The 21341-nt window shown below is 44.3% G+C and overlaps 1 protein-coding gene across 2 annotated transcripts in view; it reads left to right on the top strand.

Annotated features, from left to right (window-relative positions):
* The window catches only part of SGCE (sarcoglycan epsilon), a 65548-nt gene extending 48741 nt beyond the window's left edge, over nt 1-16807 (top strand). For both annotated transcript variants that reach the window (XM_044295057.1, XM_044295056.1), the window contains 3 exons: nt 13357-13545; nt 14360-14403; nt 16350-16807. In XM_044295057.1, the coding sequence (XP_044150992.1) occupies nt 13357-13545; nt 14360-14403; nt 16350-16366 (250 nt within the window). In that variant the 3' untranslated portion in view covers nt 16367-16807. The remainder of the gene's footprint in view (nt 1-13356; nt 13546-14359; nt 14404-16349) is intronic.
* The last annotated feature ends 4534 nt before the right edge of the window (nt 16808-21341 follow it).

Below are 21341 nucleotides of genomic sequence, written 5' to 3'. Positions count from 1 at the left end.
CACTCTGGTGTCTGGTATACTGCACTCTGGTGTCTGGTATACTGCACTCTGGTGTCTGGTATACTGCACTCTGGTGTCTGGTATACTGCACTCTAATTTCTGATATACTGCACTCTGGTGTCTGGTATACTGCTCTCTAATGTCTGATATACTGCACTCTAATGTCTGATATACTGCACTCTGGTGTCTGGTATACTGCACTCTAATGTCTGATATACTGCACTCTGGTGTCTGGTATACTGCACTCTGGTGTCTGGTATACTGCACTCTGGTGTCTGGTATACCGCACTCTGGTGTCTGGTATACTGCACTCTGGTGTCTGGTATACTGCACTCTGGTGTCTGGTATACCGCACTCTGGTGTCTGATATACTGCACTCTGGTGTCTAATATACCGCACTCTGGTGTCTGGTATACTGCACTCTAATGTCTGGTATACCGCACTCTGGTGTCTGGTATACCGCACTCTGGTGTCTGCTATACCGCACTCTGGTGTCTGGTATACCGCACTCTGGTGTCTGCTATACCGCACTCTGGTGTCTGGTATACCGCACTCTGGTGTCTGGTATACCGCACTCTGGTGTCTGGTATACTGCACTCTGGTGTCTGGTATACCGCACTCTGGTGTCTGGTATACTGCACTCTGGTGTCTGGTATACCGCACTCTGGTGTCTGATATACTGCACTCTAATGTCTGGTATACTGCACTCTGGTGTCTGGTATACTGCACTCTGGTGTCTGGTATACTGCACTCTGGTGTCTGGTATACTGCACTCTAATTTCTGATATACTGCACTCTGGTGTCTGGTATACTGCACTCTGGTGTCTGGTATACTGCTCTCTAATGTCTGATATACTGCACTCTAATGTCTGATATACTGCACTCTGGTGTCTGGTATACTGCACTCTAATGTCTGATATACTGCACTCTGGTGTCTGGTATACTGCACTCTGGTGTCTGGTATACTGCACTCTGGTGTCTGGTATACCGCACTCTGGTGTCTGGTATACTGCACTCTGGTGTCTGGTATACTGCACTCTAATGTCTGGTATACTGCACTCTGGTGTCTGGTATACCGCACTCTGGTGTCTGGTATACTGCACTCTGGTGTCTGGTATACTGCACTCTGGTGTCTGGTATACCGCACTCTGGTGTCTGGTATACCGCACTCTGGTGTCTGATATACTACACTCTGGTGTCTAATATACCGCACTCTGGTGTCTGGTATACTGCACTCTAATGTCTGGTATACCGCACTCTGGTGTCTGGTATACCGCACTCTGGGGTCTGCTATACCGCACTCTGGTGTCTGGTATACCGCACTCTGGTGTCTGGTATACCGCACTCTGGTGTCTGGTATACCGCACTCTGGTGTCTGGTATACTGCACTCTGGTGTCTGGTATACCGCACTCTGGTGTCTGGTATACTGCACTCTAATGTCTGGTATACCGCACTCTGGTGTCTGGTATACCGCACTCTGGGGTCTGCTATACTGCACTCTGGTGTCTGGTATACCGCACTCTGGTGTCTGCTATACCGCACTCTGGTGTCTGGTATACCGCACTCTGGTGTCTGGTATACTGCACTCTGGTGTCTGGTATACTGCACTCTGGTGTCTGGTATACCGCATTCTGGTGTCTGGTATACCGCACTCTAATGTCTGGTATACCGCACTCTGGTGTCTGGTATACCGCACTCTGGTGTCTGGTATACTGCACTCTAATGTCTGGTATACTGCACTCTGGTGTCTGGTATACTGCACTCTAATGTCTGATATACCGCACTCTGGTGTCTGGTATACCGCACTCTGGTGTCTGGTATACCGCACTCTGGTGTCTGGTATACCGCACTCTGGTGTCTGGTATACTGCACTCTAATGTCTGATATACTGCACTCTAATGTCTGATATACTGCACTCTGGTGTCTGGTATACTGCACTCTAATGTCTGATATACTGCACTCTAATGTCTGATATACTGCACTCTAATGTCTGGTATACTGCACTCTGGTGTCTGGTATACTGCACTCTGGTGTCTGGTATACTGCACTCTAATGTCTTATATACTGCACTCTGGTGTCTGGTATACTGCACTCTAATGTCTGATATACTGCACTCTAATGTCTGATATACTGCACTCTGGTGTCTGGTATACTGCACTCTGGTGTCTGGTATACTGCACTCTAATGTCTGATATACTGCACTCTGGTGTCTGATATACTGCACTCTAATGTCTGATATACTGCACTCTGGTGTCTGGTATACTGCACTTTAATGTCTGATATACTGCACTCTGGTGTCTGGTATACTGCACTCTGGTGTCTGGTATACTGCACTCTAATGTCTGATATACTGCACTCTAATGTCTGATATACTGCACTCTGGTGTCTGGTATACTGCACTCTAATGTCTGATATACTGCACTCTGGTGTCTGGTATACTGCACTCTGGTGTCTGGTATACTGCACTCTGGTGTCTGGTATACTGCACTCTAATGTCTGATATACTGCACTCTAATGTCTGGTATACCGCACTCTGGTGTCTGGTATACCGCACTCTGGTGTCTGGTATACTGCACTCTGGTGTCTGGTATACCGCACTCTGGTGTCTGATATACTGCACTCTAATGTCTGGTATACTGCACTCTGGTGTCTGGTATACTGCACTCTGGTGTCTGGTATACTGCACTCTGGTGTCTGGTATACTGCACTCTGGTGTCTGGTATACTGCACTCTAATTTCTGATATACTGCACTCTGGTGTCTGGTATACTGCTCTCTAATGTCTGATATACTGCACTCTAATGTCTGATATACTGCACTCTGGTGTCTGGTATACTGCACTCTAATGTCTGATATACTGCACTCTGGTGTCTGGTATACTGCACTCTGGTGTCTGGTATACTGCACTCTGGTGTCTGGTATACCGCACTCTGGTGTCTGGTATACTGCACTCTGGTGTCTGGTATACTGCACTCTAATGTCTGGTATACTGCACTCTGGTGTCTGTATACCGCACTCTGGTGTCTGGTATACTGCACTCTGGTGTCTGGTATACTGCACTCTGGTGTCTGGTATACCGCACTCTGGTGTCTGATATACTGCACTCTGGTGTCTAATATACCGCACTCTGGTGTCTGGTATACTGCACTCTAATGTCTGGTATACCGCACTCTGGTGTCTGGTATACCGCACTCTGGTGTCTGCTATACCGCACTCTGGTGTCTGGTATACCGCACTCTGGTGTCTGCTATACCGCACTCTGGTGTCTGGTATACCGCACTCTGGTGTCTGGTATACCGCACTCTGGTGTCTGGTATACTGCACTCTGGTGTCTGGTATACCGCACTCTGGTGTCTGGTATACTGCACTCTGGTGTCTGGTATACTGCACTCTGGTGTCTGGTATACCGCACTCTAATGTCTGGTATACTGCACTCTGGTGTCTGGTATACTGCACTCTGGTGTCTGGTATACTGCACTCTGGTGTCTGGTATACTGCACTCTAATTTCTGATATACTGCACTCTGGTGTCTGGTATACTGCACTCTGGTGTCTGGTATACTGCTCTCTAATGTCTGATATACTGCACTCTAATTTCTGATATACCGCACTCTGGTGTCTGGTATACCGCACTCTGGTGTCTGGTATACTGCACTCTAATGTCTGATATACTGCACTCTGGTGTCTGGTATACTGCACTCTGGTGTCTGGTATACTGCACTCTGGTGTCTGGTATACCGCACTCTGGTGTCTGGTATACTGCACTCTGGTGTCTGGTATACTGCACTCTAATGTCTGGTATACTGCACTCTGGTGTCTGGTATACCGCACTCTGGTGTCTGGTATACTGCACTCTGGTGTCTGGTATACTGCACTCTGGTGTCTGGTATACCGCACTCTGGTGTCTGATATACTACACTCTGGTGTCTAATATACCGCACTCTGGTGTCTGGTATACTGCACTCTAATGTCTGGTATACCGCACTCTGGTGTCTGGTATACCGCACTCTGGGGTCTGCTATACCGCACTCTGGTGTCTGGTATACCGCACTCTGGTGTCTGCTATACCGCACTCTGGTGTCTGGTATACCGCACTCTGGTGTCTGGTATACTGCACTCTGGTGTCTGGTATACCGCACTCTGGTGTCTGGTATACTGCACTCTAATGTCTGGTATACCGCACTCTGGTGTCTGGTATACCGCACTCTGGGGTCTGCTATACCGCACTCTGGTGTCTGGTATACCGCACTCTGGTGTCTGCTATACCGCACTCTGGTGTCTGGTATACCGCACTCTGGTGTCTGGTATACTGCACTCTGGTGTCTGGTATACTGCACTCTGGTGTCTGGTATACCGCATTCTGGTGTCTGGTATACCGCACTCTAATGTCTGGTATACCGCACTCTGGTGTCTGGTATACCGCACTCTGGTGTCTGGTATACTGCACTCTAATGTCTGGTATACTGCACTCTGGTGTCTGGTATACTGCACTCTAATGTCTGTATACCGCACTCTGGTGTCTGGTATACCGCACTCTGGTGTCTGGTATACCGCACTCTGGTGTCTGGTATACCGCACTCTGGTGTCTGGTATACCGCACTCTGGTGTCTGGTATACCGCACTCTGGTGTCTGGTATACTGCACTCTGGTGTCTGGTATACTGCACTCTGGTGTCTGGTATACTGCACTCTGGTGTCTGGTATACTGCACTCTGGTGTCTGGTATACTGCACTCTAATGTCTGGTATACCGCACTCTGGTGTCTGGTATACCGCACTCTGGTGTCTGGTATACTGCACTCTGGTGTCTGGTATACTGCACTCTGGTGTCTGGTATACCGCACTCTGGTGTCTGGTATACTGCACTCTGGTGTCTGGTATACTGCACTCTGGTGTCTGGTATACTGCACTCTAATGTCTGATATACTGCACTCTGGTGTCTGGTATACCGCACTCTAATGTCTGGTATACCGCACTCTGGTGTCTGGTATACCGCACTCTAATGTCTGGTATACTGCACTCTGGTGTCTGGTATACCGCACTCTGGTGTCTGGTATACTGCACTCTGGTGTCTGGTATACTGCACTCTAATATCTGGTATACTGCACTCTGGTGTCTGGTATACCGCACTCTGGTGTCTGATATACTGCACTCTGGTGTCTAATATACCGCACTCTGGTGTCTGGTATACTGCACTCTGGTGTCTGGTATACTGCACTCTAATATCTGGTATACTGCATTCTGGTGTCTGGTATACCGCACTCTGGTGTCTGCTGTATCTTTCTTAGTTGTCTGTATGTTCACTGGGGATCCAGAGGTGGTCAGTCATCCCTGGTTATACGGTCAGTCCCTGTTAGTAGACCTACCTCCATCGTTGGGCGTCTGGCAGCCGCTCTGTTCCTGCAGTCTGCCATGATGCTAAACAAGATACCGTCTTGCATATTGTACAGTCACAGCACAAAACTACACAGAATAATATTCTTCATGGGCAAAACCATAAGAGGATTCAGTGCCCAAACACCAGTGCAGTCCAGTAATGGTGCCACATAGTGCCTCTAATAGTATCACACAAATAGCAGCGCCATCATGTGCCTATAGGGGGACAGCATGGTGACATACCTGCCTTATGCCGGAGAAGACACACAAATCAGAACCATACAACAGGGTCACAAAGCACCAAAATAGGACCCTAAACATTACTTCCATATGGTGCTCTCACAAATAATGGCCACATAACGAAGCTAAATGGTGTCTGCATAATGCAACCATACAGCCCCATAGTGTTCAAGTTATAATCCATGTCCTGAATAACAGTACGTTATATGCACCACATAATACTGCCATACCATGCAAACATAATGCTACCATTCAGGGCCGACACTGTCATGTTATTTATTTAAAAAACAAAATAATCAGTTAATCAATAAAAGATAATGTACCCCCACATTGTGGCACTAATAAAGCAAGCCTAGCAGAGCTATGTGAGTGGGAAAATAAAAAGATGGATCTTGAAATGCTATGATGAAAAATCTAAAAAACAGCATTCTGAAGGCTGAAAAAAATTAATTTGCAATATTTGCATATATAGGGTGGGCCTCCAGACATCAGTTCTACTGGTGGGCCCTAGGCACCGCAGTCCAACACTGATGAAAGGGTGCCTACATGTATGACAGTGTGTATGTAAGAGTACATGCACACGTTCAGGATTCATGTGCGGAGAATCTGCACTGAAATCCGCAGGTGTTCGCAGGCAAATCTGTACGGTCAATTGGTGCGGATTTGGTGCGGATTTTCGGCATGCGGAGTTTACTAAGTGAATAAAGAAAATCCGGTCAGGAAAAATAAATTGACATGCCTCGGATTTTAAAATCCGCACCGCAGGTCAAAATCCGGGTGGAAAAAAATCAGCATTGAGTGCATTGAGAATTTCAAATTCTCATAGAATACAATGTACATGACCTACGGTGCGGATTTTCCGCACGCAAATCCGCGCGGAAAATTTGCACACAATCCTGATCGTGTGCATTTGGCCTAAGAATACCTGCATGTATGACAGTGTGTGAGGAATGTAGAATTATTGTTTAATGTTAGCCATGATCTCATTCCAGCCATCTGCTGTCAGATAGCAGAGGTAATGAACTCCACAGGGGTTCTGGCTTTAAGGAGGCCACATGCGTACAAATTTACACCTCAACCAACCAGCACGGAGGCCAGCTAATCCTACAGGAAAACCTCTCTGTAGGGGGTCTCAGCCCTTGCCCAGATCTATTATACCCCTCAGACATCATGGAACCGGCAATTCATAATGAATTATGAATTGCCCGACCATCACAGGCATAAACAATATATACAGTCAGGTCCATAAATATTGGGACATCGACACAATTCTAACATTTTGGCTCTATTCACCACCACAATGGATTTGAAATGAAACGAACAAGATGTGCTTTACCTGCAGACTGTCAGCTTTAATTTGAGGGCATTTACATCCAAATCAGGTGAACGGTGCAGGAATTACAGCAGTTTGCATATGTGCCTCCTGCTTGATAAGGGACCAAAAGTAATGGGACAGAATAATAATCATAAAGCAAACGTTCACTTTTTAATACTTGGTTGCAAATCCTTTGCAGTCAATTACAGCCTTAAGTCTGGAACGCATAGACATCACCAGACGCTGGGTCTCATCCCTGGTGATGCTCTGCCAGGCCTCTACTGCAACTGTCTTCAGTTCCTGCTTGTTCTTGGGGCATTTTCCCTTCAGTTTTGTCTTCAGCAAGTGAAATGCTCAATCGGATTCAGGTCCGGTGATTGACTTGGCCATTGCAGAACATTCCACTTCTTTCCCTTAAAAAACTCTTTGGTTGCTTTTGCAGTATGCTTTGGGTCATTGTCCATCAGCACTGTGAAGCGCCATCCAATGAGTTCTGCAGCATTTGGCTGAATATGAGCAGATAATATTGCCTGAAACACTTCAGAATTCATCCTGCTGCTTTTGTCAGAAGTCACATCATCAATAAATACAAGAGAAGCAGTTCCATTGGCAGCCATACATGCCCACGCCATGACACTACCACCACCATGCTTCACTGATGAGGTGGTATACTTAGGATCATGAGCAGTTCCTTTCCTCCTCCATACTCTTCTCATCACTCTGGTACAAGTTGATTTTGGTCTCATCTGTCCATAGGATGTTGTTCCAGAACTGTGAAGGCTTTTTTAGATGTCGTTTGGCAAACTCTAATCTGGCCTTCCTGTTTTTGAGGCTCACCAATGGTTTACATCTTGTGGTGAACCCTCTGTATTCACTCTGGTGATGTCTTCTCTTGACTTTGACACACATACACCTACCTCCTGGGGAGTGTTCTTGATCTGGCCAACTGTTGTGAAGGGTGTTTTCTTCACCAGGGAAAGAAATCTTCGGTCATCCACCACAGTTGTTTTCCGTGGTCTTCCGGGTCTTTTGGTGTTGCTGAGCTCACCGGTGCGTTCCTTCTTTTTAAGAATGTTCCAAACAGTTGTTTTGGCCACGCTAAATGTTTTTGCTATCTCTCTGATGGGTTTGTTGTGTTTTTTCAGCCTAATGATGGCTTCACTGATAGTGACAGCTCTTTGGATCTCATCTTGAGAGTTGACAGCGACAGATTCCAAATGCAAATAGCAGACTGGAAATGACCTCTGGACCTTTTATCTGCTCATTGTAATTGGGATAATGAGGGAATCACACACACCTGGCCATGGGACAGCTGAGAAGCCAATTGTCCCATTACCTTTGGTCCCTTAACAAGTGGGAGGCACATATGCAAACTGTTGTAATTTTGAATATTATAAAACCACTGTATATCAACAGTAGGATTAAAACTATACCAGCAAACATATGTATATACTCTGCATGACAACAATCTCTAAAACTATGAGCTAAGAAAGTATACATATATTCATAAATAATAACAACCATACTGATGAAATGAATAAGAAGGATGTATATCGATTTCGTAGATCCGAAGACACCAAACCTCTGTACAAAGGGGAGGTTGGAGACTAAGTGGCAATATAGGCGCAGTAGAGTTGGTATTACGAATTAGTTCTCTAAGACCTAGCGCACGCGCATCCACTTAGTATCGGAGATGACCTGTGGCAAAAGCATTCGATTCATAATACATGCGCAGAAGAAATAAAAAGTTCTTGCGCATGCGTATGGACTTGGAAGAAAATGCACCCGATTCCACAGTACATGCGCAGAACAAACTTACGATTATAAACAAAACCAAAAAGTTCATGAGCAGGGACTTAGAAGACATTGGCGATACGCAAGGATGACGAATCAGTATTGACTGTGGTGATTGGCTAGATTGTATCACTACCACATGAGCACCTTGTATCGATTGGATATATGATAAGGAAAGACACCCACAGTAGTTAAAAACATCGGCTCATTTGGCGCTCGTGTTGACAGTAGCTCCATTTCCCCTGTGGCGAAACATGTTGGGGGAGCTGCAATCCAGCTTTTAGTTTGGGTGAGGGTGTAACTCAGTGTCTGGGCTTGGTGTAACTGCAGACACCTCGCGCAAGATACACAAGCGGCAGGGTGCCGTATTAGAGCATACAAAAAAGCTAAGTTAGGGACTGAGAAATAGTCCGACCAGACATGCTGCCTCCCTGAATGTGACCCATATAGACACGGATTCAAGATCCTAGCTGAATAATAGCTGGAAAGTGGAGATCAGGAAAAATCTGTTGAAATATCTATTATGATGAGGACAGTCACATTCGGATAGGCAGAATATATAGGTGAAGTAACCTATATTCCTAGCCGCACAGTTCACCAGCACCTCTAATTTTAAATCTTTTCCTCTTTTCCCGATTTATATTAGTCTTAATAAAAATAAATAAATGTTATGTTTTAAATGACCAGAAACAGGAATCCATCAGCCTCAGGCTATTTGAACTTCAACTGTTGTAATTCCTGCACCGTTCACCTGATTTGGATGTAAATACCCTCAAATTAAAGCTGACAGTCTGCAGGTAAAGCACATCTTGTTCGATTCATTTCAAATCCATTGTGGTGGTGTATAGAGCCAAAAATGTTAGAATTGTGTCGATGTCCCAATATTTATGGACCTGGCTGTATATTTGTGACCCTGTGGCCAAGACAAACATGGCCCTGGTCTTAGGTTGGTAATAGGAGGCCAGGGAGGGGAGGTATACAGATATCCCCACAGAAACCTAATAATGGTACCACGTTTGGACTCTACCTGTAGCTGGAACCCAGGCAGATCTGTTGGTCCCAGAACAATCTCCCTTTGACCTTCTGGTCTGGAGCTATGAACCCTAATGGGTTTTGTGGGTCCTTGGCTGCCAGCACCAGGAGAGGAGGAGTGGACCCCTCCCAGAGACAGGGAGGAGAGGGGCCGGCTACAGGTGAAAAGGCCCATGCAAGCCAGCAGGCATGTCTTTTTCTGAAGGGGGGTCACGCGTCATCACATGTTTGGAAGGGACCGGGAAACGGCTGACATCACTACCTCCCAGGTGACGACGGCCAAGGATTACAGTAACCATTATTCATCAACCCAAAGGACTCATCCATCTGGTAAACTTTTTTTGTTTAATCCTGTTTTTACCATACTACCTGTATTTGCAACCTCAGACCACTCTATACTGTATATCCTTTGTGTGTAGAGTGTTATATCTAGTGAGGCCTTAAGGCGATTAAATACATAATTTAATCTTGTGCTGTCCTGTATCTCGATCACGAATTCCCACGTCCGTATTTCGGCCTAGTTATGCGCTACTGCGGGTTGGTTTCTCACCCTATATAATCCCGTTAGCGGACTGGGCTTATATCAAACGAGAAGCTGGTGGCTGAGAACGTGCTGTTTTACTGGGGCAGTGAAAAAGCTCCCTCAGCTTGTTGCCTCTCTGTGCCCGTGTGGACAGGAGGCGTCTGTGAAAACTGTACCAAGCTGACCTTACCTGCTCCTCAGGGACGGCGTAATGTCACGCCTTGGAAACCAGTGACTATACCGTATCTCGCTGGCCCTACATATTTGACGTCAGTCGGGGTACGGTATTCATCACACAGTGTGTGTATGAAATAGTGTTGGCATGTGTAGAAGTATGTGTGTAACAGAGTTCTGTTGCTGTATCTATGCACAGAGCTTGGTATTGTTATGGTATCTAAGTATTGAGCTTGAAGGGGGTGCCTAAGTTCAATTTTTTTAGGCCAAACTACAGGGATGATGTTAAAGCTTCCTATATAAAGGATTATTTTAAAGAATGTTGATGCAAATCGTAAAAACCCCCTTAAGTGTCAATATTTGCATGAAACTATAGGGTGGGACCCTAAAGTCACTTCTACATGGCACCCCAGTCCAACACTGTGTCTATAGGTAGCAACAATGATGGTGGGAGTAGCTCTCCCGGTCTCTAAGTACACTTTGCAATCTTCCTATTACGGGCAGTCGGCGACTGTGCCAACTAACTGGTTTGGCTTTGGGCTAAACCTAAGGGTGTTGTCCTGGCGTCCCCCTTTAACCTCTATACAGGGTTTTAAACTTCGCTGCCAGGAACCAACCAGGCCGTTTCCTTCTGGGACAGTCCCAATGTGGTTGGTATCTGAACCACAGGGATCAGAGACACCAGTGCAAGTCACTGCGGGATCAGGCAGTATATGTAGTCAGGAGACAGGCCAAGGTCAGGGCTGGTATTCTACTAACGTATACGTGAGACAAGTCTGAGGTCAGGGCAGGTGGCAGTAGGGAAATCTGAGAAACTCGCTTCTAATCGCCTGCCCAGAACTTAGCCTGAGTCGGTAGTCAGACGGGTGTGGTACTCAGGTAGTCAGACAAGGAATACACGTTTGATGTTCACTAGAGACTAGGAAGCCTAAAGCTCAGGTAACTCTACTAGGGAGGCTGCCTTAAATAGCCAGAGACTGCCAGTTATTGGCTGGAGAAGGATTTGGACACACCCTAAGGAAGCAGGCCAGGAGGCCAGCAGAGCAGACATGGAGGCCACAGCCTGCAGAGGATGCCAGCGGCCAGGGAGAGGGGAACAGGACCAGACACTAGGCCATGTAGCGCACCTGTGCCTACAAGGAGAGGGGCAGCGCAACACTTCCGAAATAACCACAGGCATGCAAATCAGTTCCCTTTATAATGTATTCCACGGCTCTTTAAAATCAGGCCTCTTTCTGCAATTCCCAGGATGAGGGGTGCAGGTCTTAGATTTGGTTGGCCAGAACGTCTCAAAGTGTGGTGGGTGCAATATACCCTTTTCACAAGCAGTAAAGTCTTATTGCCATAAACGTGCAGTACCTTACTTTATCCTGCAGGACCTTGATGGTTCCAGACCTTGTATAAATGTCTGTTCTCTTTCTCTCAGGGGTAGTTCTCTCAGTTCAGCTTTCAATGTCAGGAACTGTGTTTTCTTAGATCAGGCTTCTCTTCAGGCCTTAGCCCTCATGAGCTCACACTTGCACGTATTCCTCTAGCTTTGCTCAACTAAGACTCACTAACATGGAGACAAGACCAGCCCATCACCCCAGGAAACTGGACCAAAGCTGCCAGTGATAACTATGTGTTGCCCATACATAACCATTTGGGATACTTTAACAACAAATCTCAACATTTAACCCTGTAGCATTAATTTAAACCTTTGCATTGATCCTCTGGGTCACTGCACAAGCAGTACACAGAAATAGGGCTATACAGTGATCATATACTAGTAGATAGATGTAATAAAATGATAATACAAATGCAATAGTACTAAAATACCTCGACTGTAAAATGTCCAAATACTATTTCCATATGGTGCCAACGTAATAGCGACATACCGTACATAAACCTAATACTTGTGCCATATATTGCACAAACAGTATATTATGCCACCTACATATTACTGCCATAAATTACCTTAGTAACTGTTCATTGTGTACACCAAGGATTGTACCAATCAGTACCCGAATATGCTGTTCAGTCACTAAATAATTCTGCAATATAGTGCATAAAAATCTGGCCCAATTTTTTTTTATTGTGCAGTTTATAACATCAGTCAGATAAATTAGCTAAATAACAGTGACAAACAAGGCCACTATATTAATGCTGAAGCGTTAGTGCCATACACAGCACAATAAGAGCATCTTATAGCACCCACCAAATTGTATCATATTGTCTAGGTAGCAATGCCAATAAGAGCTCACATTATAGTGCCATATAGTGCCCGAATAATTGTTCCGTGCATTTAACGATACCTTGGTTATTGGTCATATTTGATTCATGGACAATGGGTACAATGTTTGACATTGTAAAATCATGGCTTATGGAATGCCAAACAAGACCAAGATAATGCTATCGCAGTGATAGTGCCATACGTTGACCACATAGCGCCATACAGTAACCACATAATTGTACCAAACGTAGCGCCAATAAGAGCTTATAGGAGGCACATATTGTTTCATACCGGATAAGGTCTAGGTAACAGTGCCATTAAGAGCTAACATTATTGCGCCATACAGTGTCCAAATAATTGTTCCATACATTGAGCAGTACCTTCACTGACAACAGGCGTAATGTTTATGGTACTGTATATGGTAAAATCATGGCTGATGGATTGAGTGCAGTAATTTTTTCCAGGTTCTAAGTTTACTGCACATTATAGTAATATAATCAATATACAGTATAGCGCTTGTTACTGTCGTCATGTGGAATACATACACGTTAAGAGCAACTGCTGTAAATTGTAGAGGACATAGGGATCTTCTCATTTATGTAATACTGAGATGTTCATAGTCACAATATTACAATACGTATTTATATTACAATTTTTATTGTATGTTTTTGTTTTGTTTTTTTTGTTATACAGCATCCAACTTGTTCACCATAGCGCTATCCAGAAATCCACAAAAGAGCTCCGAGACATGTCTAAAAACAGAGAAATTGCCTGGCCCCTGTCCACACTTCCGGTTTTCCATCCAGTGACAGGGGAAATGGTGCCCCCTCTTCATACAGACACTTACGATAACACCAACATGCCCTTGATGCAGACACAACAGTGAGTATCTCGAGCAAAATATCATTTCACATTTTTCACAACGTAAAGGCTTTACATTATCTACATGTGACGGATGTAATTTACAAATTCTAGATCAGGGAACAGCAACCTTCGGCACTCTAGCTGTTGTGAAACTACAATTCCCAGCATGCTCTATTCATTTCTATGAGCGTTCTTAGAAGAGCAGAGCAAGTATGCATGCTGGGGGTTGTAGTTTCACAACAGCTGGAGTGCTGGAGGTTGCCTACCCCTGTTCTAGATGTTACTCTGCAGTTTTACACCAGTCATGTATGGGTCTATGTGTGTGGAGAACTTAAGATACTGTTGTCCTTTTAGTCAGTTCCTCATGGGCGGTGCTTGGATGAGGATATATTGAGATACTCCTTTTCAAGTCTGTGCTATTGTAGCCAATACAACTAAGTGGTCCAGTGGTAGAGTGCTAAGCCTTTAGTGACTGAATGGTGCATACTTACCAACAATTGTGTAAGTGTGGGGCATTTAAACCCTGATCTGTGGCCTGCTTCAAAGCCTCCAAGAAACTCCCACTTCTGGGAAGGGTTCACATACACCCAGGCTAGTTTTTTGTGCTGGGACAAGCAGAATTTTTTGTGCTTGGCTCTGAAAATTCAGGACAATCCTAGCAAATCGAGGAGGACCACAGAGTACCTACAGTTATGTTCTATTGTTCTTCCACTAGGCCCCATATTCCTCCCTATACTTGAGAAATCCCCTACAATACAGCATGGACCCATAGCAGGTTATGGAGGCACCACATTACAAATTTCTCATCTTTCTACTCTTCTGTCTTTCCTAGGACTTTATCGCATCAGACTCAAATACCTCAACAACAAATTGCAGGTAAGTAGAGACAAGTGACATAGATCCATCTGGTAATATGAACATCTCTTCTATCATTGCATTATACACAGTATGTATAGATATTTGTATGTGAATATCTGCAGGATATGGCAGAGTGTCATATCCAACCAGCTGTCCTATTAGGACCAATTAAAGATCTTATCACACCATAATTGACCAATTCAAGCAATCAGATCACTGGTGATCGCCGGGAGAAGATGTGAAAACCTTACATTTCCCTGCAGTGGCCACTACAGGAAAAATGTAGTATTACAGGCTAAGCGGACATCCATATAGAAAAGGTGGAAAGGGTCTGTCTTTATCAGATAACCCCTACTATAGAACTACATCCTCACTATTACACCACAAAATATAGCAACCAAGATAGTTCTAGAAAGGATTATTTACAATTACTATATCGAATTTCAGATGCTCACTCCTCTAAAGGGGTCACCACTGATATTTAGATTGTATTAGAGGATTGTCATATAACTTATTCCATTATATAATGTTGCGAGCAGTGCGGTGTGAGGAGCCAGCACTCACAGATCATATGGTCACAGCCTGTGACCCCATACATACATGCCATGTAGTAAATGTGCTGGAGATGTGTAGACATCTACAGATTTGGGGGATTGACGCCATTCTTCCTCTTAATTTCTGCTTTCGGGATGCAGGAGAATTCCGTATGACAACTTTTCAGAGATTTGAGGTAAGTAAAATGCGTCTTGTATTTGACATTTTCACTGGATGAGAAATAAGGTAACATCTGAGTAACTTCCTTGCTATGGACACCTCAACATATCTGCTCGTCGTTGGTGCATTTCTTTGGACCACCTTACCTTACCTTGAGGTCTGAGAAATGACTGCTCACAGATAGGTAGACTTTTTTTTATGGCGTTATTGTTGAGTGATGGCCATTTTCCACTATCCCATCAAGCCACTTATGGTGAAACAACAGGGGAATAATTTAGTATGGGAGCTTGGGAGTCTTGGGACCATGAAAGATCTCTTGGTGGTTTTTTGTCATACTCTAATGCTCTAGAGGCACAGTTGTGTGTTATTGAAGACCGACTGTACTCATAGATATTCAGTAGCTTGGAAAATTCCTTGAATCCATCCCATGCCTGCCACTTTGGATGAATTTGAGTAGTTTATGGTGTTTTATGTCTTCAGGTTATCACTCATGAGACTATGGATATGACTTCTACGACTAGTTGACTGAATAGTTTAAAATTATCACTTAGTCTCTGTTATGTCAGTAGGTAGGGACGGACATGGACACTGAGCCCTAACTAGAACCCTGCTCGCTTTTCCTGCCTACTTGCAGTGCAAGCTCTAAGTAGCAAGTCCGCAACTGGTTGACGTTCCGTACACTGTGGAAATGGGTCAGAACCAGGAGGACAACAACGTACCAAATCAAGAGACAGAGAGTAGTCGAATTGCCAAGCCAAATTCAGAACCAGATGGAAATCTCAGTACCAATAAGTTAGCCGAGTTCAAAACGCTAGTAATCCAAAATACGCAACCAGGAGCACATCTAGGGAGTCAGAGACTGGGGTCCATCAGGTTCCACAAGGTATCTTGTAGATAGGAAAATAATGCTGCATGTTTCACTATTTTTGCCATCAACATATGTGAACAGAACCTAAAGGAATCATTTTTTTTTTTTTCTTTCAAAAAACTTCCAATAAAATGCACAATCACTCTCATAGTTAAAGGGGGTGAATACTTTATATGACCACTAGTCTGACGTAACATAGTATACCCAGGAGAATAAAAAAGAGAGGACCACAACAGCTTTTCACTCTGAAATTTCCCAAAACACTTTTTGAAATAACTTTTTCTAGTTGAGTTAAAATTTTAGATTCTTTATTTTTTTTGTTACTAGTGTGCACGTGACTAGTGGGCAGTGTGAAATAATGTATATCTATCACTATTCGCAGGTCAATGGTATACCTGAGGAACGGAAACTCACTGAGGCCATGAATTTGTAAGACACAGGCGGACAAAGGAGCTTTCATTTTACCTCCAGCTGCGGCTTATTATGGACGTAACCAGCATCACGCCTCAGACTCCTCCATCTACAAGATTACGTGTCATTCACAAAGGTTTTGTTTTTTTTACTTCTACGTTTTGTATCAATTTTTAACTGTTATTCTGCCAGATCTTGGAGGTACCATTAGTACCAGAGCAAGCGGGAATACCACAGCAATTGGCAATGCCAGAGCAAGCGGGAATACCACAGCAATACCACTGGATCAGTCTGAATGAAAATTATGAGTCAGTCAATTTTGGGAAAACTTATGTATAAAAAGTGATAATAAAAATCTGCAAACACAATAATGTACATAGATGCAATGGATAAAACCTCTGCACTGCAAAATGTGTATGAATACAATTATAATAAAGTATTTTACAGTAGTATTGTGCTCCATGTATGTATTCAGTGGTTGAGCGAAGTGTAACTTGTAAGTCATTAAGGGCTCCCATGAATCAGGCTTCATTTATGGTACGTGTCACCACATATGGTAAAGAGAGACTTCTGGGCCCTAGTGCAATTGCAATCTCTGCACCCCTGAAACTGACTACATAAGATATTTTGGTGCAGGGAGGTCCCTCAGAGGACAAATTTAACAGAATGAGGGGAATGGTGGGATAAGATGCATGAATTTATAATTCAGCATAAAAAGGCACAAATTAAGCCCAATTTATCAAAATGATACACGTAGCATGATAACTAGACATATTAGACACACCATCTGCTGGAAAAGTGAAGAACCAGAGATGTCATGGTGGGAAGCAAAAACAAGTCATGGCCAGAAGAAGTCATCATGGAGGTCTGGGCTGAATGGAGAGTAATTAGTTGTATCTGAGGGTCCTATTCTGTCCTTCTCATTAGTTTACATTATTTCCATCCTATACATGTGATGTCTTGTGTTATATATCACACGGTAAAGAAAGTGAAGAAGAAGAGAGAAGAAAAAAGAGAGATGGAGAATAAGATTGTGTAAGTGGAGGGATAGAAGATGATTATACACAGACATTGGGGGGCAGTATAATAAAAGGAGAAATTGTGTGACCGGGCATATGTATCATCCTGGTGACACGTCTTCAGGCCTGTCAACTATCCTGTTTTTTTCTTGGAGTCACCTAGGTTTTGCGTCCTCTCTCATGGTTACTCAGTCCCTGGATTAACTAACCCAGTCCTCCTACACTACATTGTATCTGTGTCCTGAGCATCCGCCTCAGTACTGGCTGGACAAAGGAACCGTTGGTTCACTGCCCCGCAATTCAGTACTTTCTATGATGAAGACGGCAAACATGGCACCGCCTGCAATTTTCTGCAGAAGCAGGCCTGGCCGGAAGAAGAAGACCTACACCACTGAATGGCATTGTGGGATCAGAGACAGCTGTGCATGGTTATACAGAGGCACAGAGTACGACGCACTATAAGGGGCACACAGCAAGAGGCATTATATAAATGGGGCACACAGCAGGGGGTACTATATAAAGGGGACACATAACCTTGCACTATATACAGGAGGGGCAAAGCATGAGGCACCCTATACAGGAGGCATAGAGCACGAGGCAATATATACAGTGGGCACAGAGTATGCAGCACTATCGATAGATGACTTTCCCATTAGGGGCACTATGTGTGGTACTTTATTTTCAGGGGGCATAGAATGTGATATGGTTGTATTCAGGGCACAGCATGTGGCACTAAATGGAGTTTGTCTTAGTACATAGGGTGCTGATGGGTTGGTAAAGTAAGAAGTTGAAGAGATCTGGGCTGCAAAGTGCAGAGATGAGTAGTGGCTGGGAGAAGTCAACATGGTGGTCTGAACTGGATGGAGCATACCTCCAGTGGAGACGCCACCTGTAAGTCACTAAATGTAAATATTTTTTTTCAGTCGCTGACTGCGTCTGATCAGTGCCGTAGGCCCTAATATGGTCTACAGCAGGATGATAGGTGGTAACATTCTCTTTTGCGAAACAACTCCCAGCATACCTTTACAACTCTACAGGTCATATTGAGAGCTGTATTTTCATACTGTATAAACGAATATGGCATGGGCTAACCTGAGTATGCAAATGGTATCTGTAGTGAGTTTTTAAGCTGGTGCTTTATATATGTACCATGCTTGGACCTAGTGCTTAATTTATGTAATGTGCTTGGTTCTGTTGCTTTATTTACAATGCCTTGAAAAAGTATTCATACCCCTTGAACTTTTTCACAATTTTTCACGTTACACCCATAAACAAATGTATTTTATTAGGATTTTATGTGATAGACCAACACAAAGTAGAAAGTATGTGTGAAGCGAAAATAAAATACATACATGGTTTTCAAGTATTAATAAATAAAATTCTGAAAGGTGTGGTGTGCATTAGTATTCAGACCCCTGTACTATGATACCCTTAAATAAAATCCAGTGTGACCAATTGCCTTTAGAAGTCACCTAATTAGTAACAGAGTCCACCTCAGTGTTATTTATTCTCAGTATAACTACAGCTGTTCTGTGTACATTAGTGATCAAACAGCATCATAAAAACCAAGGAGCACACCAGACAGGTCAGGGATAAAGTTGTGGAGGAGTGTAAAGCAGGGTTAGGTTATAAAAAATAATCCAAACTTTGAACATCTCAAGCGGCACTATTTAATCCATCATCTTAAATGGAAGGAGTATGGCACAACTGCAAACCTACCAAGACATGGCCGTCCACCTAAACTGATGGCCCAGGCAAGGGGAGCACTAATTAGAGAAGCAGCCAAGAGGCCCCTGGTCACTCTGGAAGAGCTGCAGAGATCCACAGCTCAGGTGGGAGAATCTGTTCACAGGACAACTATTAGTTGTATACTTCACAAATCTGGCCTTTATGGAAGAGTGTAAACAGGGCCGGTTCTAGGTGAAATGAAGCCCTGGGGCCAAAAACAATAAGGCCCCCCCCCCCCTCCCCACATGACACTTGCTGACTTTAATGTCCCATATTGTAAACAAATGCAAGTGGCAAAGAAACATGTACAAGTAAACATTTCTTTAATATTTATTATTACAATAAATAAATGCAACAAAAAAGGAATCAAATATCAAAATTTCCAAGTACCAAAGTATTTTTCACAATAAACAGTGCAGTTTGATCATTTTTGGGTAGGCTTAAAACCCAGCTGTAGGGAAAAATTAGGTATTTTCTCCCAAATGGGGACATAACACACTTCAAACAAAAACACAATGTAAACCATACCGAGCAATAGTCAAATAAAAATGATTCCTGAAACTGGGCTCTAACAAATGTTCAGATAAATATAAGTTCGCTAATTCAAAATTAACCTATGGCATGTGAACAAACATTTCTAAAGTGGCCTGAGAATAATAAGTAAAGTGCTCTTAAATTATATGTGCAATTACATCAACTATGACATGGGAATTAAAAAAAAGTCAGCCCAGGTAAGTAAATGCAAACTCAACATAAGCTATAACTAAATTGTTTCCATCAAAATAATTAGAATGACCATATAGAAATAAATAGAATTATTATAAACAAATAATGTAACATGAATAAATGTTTTAACTTAACGTTAGATAAAAAAAATACTGCAACATGAAGCAAAAATAAATACTTTACAGTGCAATGGTTTGAGAACAAACAAAATTATTGCTTTGAGGGGCGTGGCCTGCACGCTGATGGCGCCGGTCGCATAGCGCTTCTGCTCCGGGCTTAACCGCTTTCAAGCAGCTCACAGCTATTACTCCTGCGATCTACCGTAACCTACGGAGGCTTCACAAGGCGCTGCAGACATGGGGAAGGTCAGGAGACGCCCTGCCCCAGCGAAATTGACCGAATTCTTCGGCAAAATGACGCCAGCGGAGTCCAGCCAGAGAGGGACCCCACCTCCGGCGGGCGCGTCGGCCTCCCCGGCGGGAACGCCATTGCTATCTACGCACGGCTCTGCAGACAGGCAAGGGCCTGAGCGGGACACCTTCGATAGTACCCAACTCACTGCAGACATTATGCGCTCCATGTTGGACAACCTGCGCTCCTCTTTGAAAGAGGATATGTTGGGGATGTTAAAAGACCTCCGAAAGGATATCCAAAGTATCGGGGAACGCACATCCCACCTGGAGGTCAAAATGGCCGAATTCGCGGCTTCTCATAATACCCTTACTAACGCACATGAGGCCATGGAGGATGATATCGCTAAACTTACAGCTAAGATGCAGGATCTGGAAGACAGACACAGGCGGAACAACATCAGAATTCGCGGGATCCCAGAGTCTGTCGAGGCGAATGAGTTGGAACACCTCCTGCAGCAACTGATTAAAGCGGCGTTGCCTGAGTCCACTGAAAGGGACTTAATAATCGATCGCATCCATAGGGTGCCTAAGCCTAAGGGGATTGACCCGTGTCTTCCACGCGATGTCATCACTCGGATCCACTTCTACACTGTCAAAGAAGCGTTCCTGAGGACCCTGCGACAGAATCCGACCCCGACGGAGGAATTTTCCGGCATATCGGTCTACACCGACCTTTCGGCAGCTACCCTTGCGAGAAGGAGAGAGTTCGCACCGGTTACAGCAGTGTTAAGGCAAAAGCAGATAAAATACCGGTGGGGGTTTCCAGTTAAGCTACTGGTCACCTATAATGGCGGCCTACAGGTTTTCAATTCGCCGCAAGCGGCAAATCGGCACATGATCGGGTGGGGCCTTATCACGGAGGACTCTCATCGGGCAAAAGAACCTGCCTCATGGCCAGACAAGATCCCTCCGAACTGGGACGTTGCATAATGCGTGAGTTTATCCCGACTGGGAGTAGTCGTTTATCTGATTGCAACCGTTGGCGGTAGTCCGTAGCAGGGAGCTTGATTCTCTGCCCTATCTGGACTCTACTGTTCGGTCCCTGGACCGTGTTTTCCTTGGTCGGGCTAGTTAAGC

The sequence above is a fragment of the Bufo gargarizans genome, chromosome 5 (genome assembly GCF_014858855.1).
Source record: "Bufo gargarizans isolate SCDJY-AF-19 chromosome 5, ASM1485885v1, whole genome shotgun sequence".
Lineage (NCBI taxonomy): Eukaryota > Metazoa > Chordata > Amphibia > Anura > Bufonidae > Bufo > Bufo gargarizans.
Note: the sequence above shows the minus strand (reverse complement) of the source record. Positions and strands in the feature narration are given on the sequence as shown.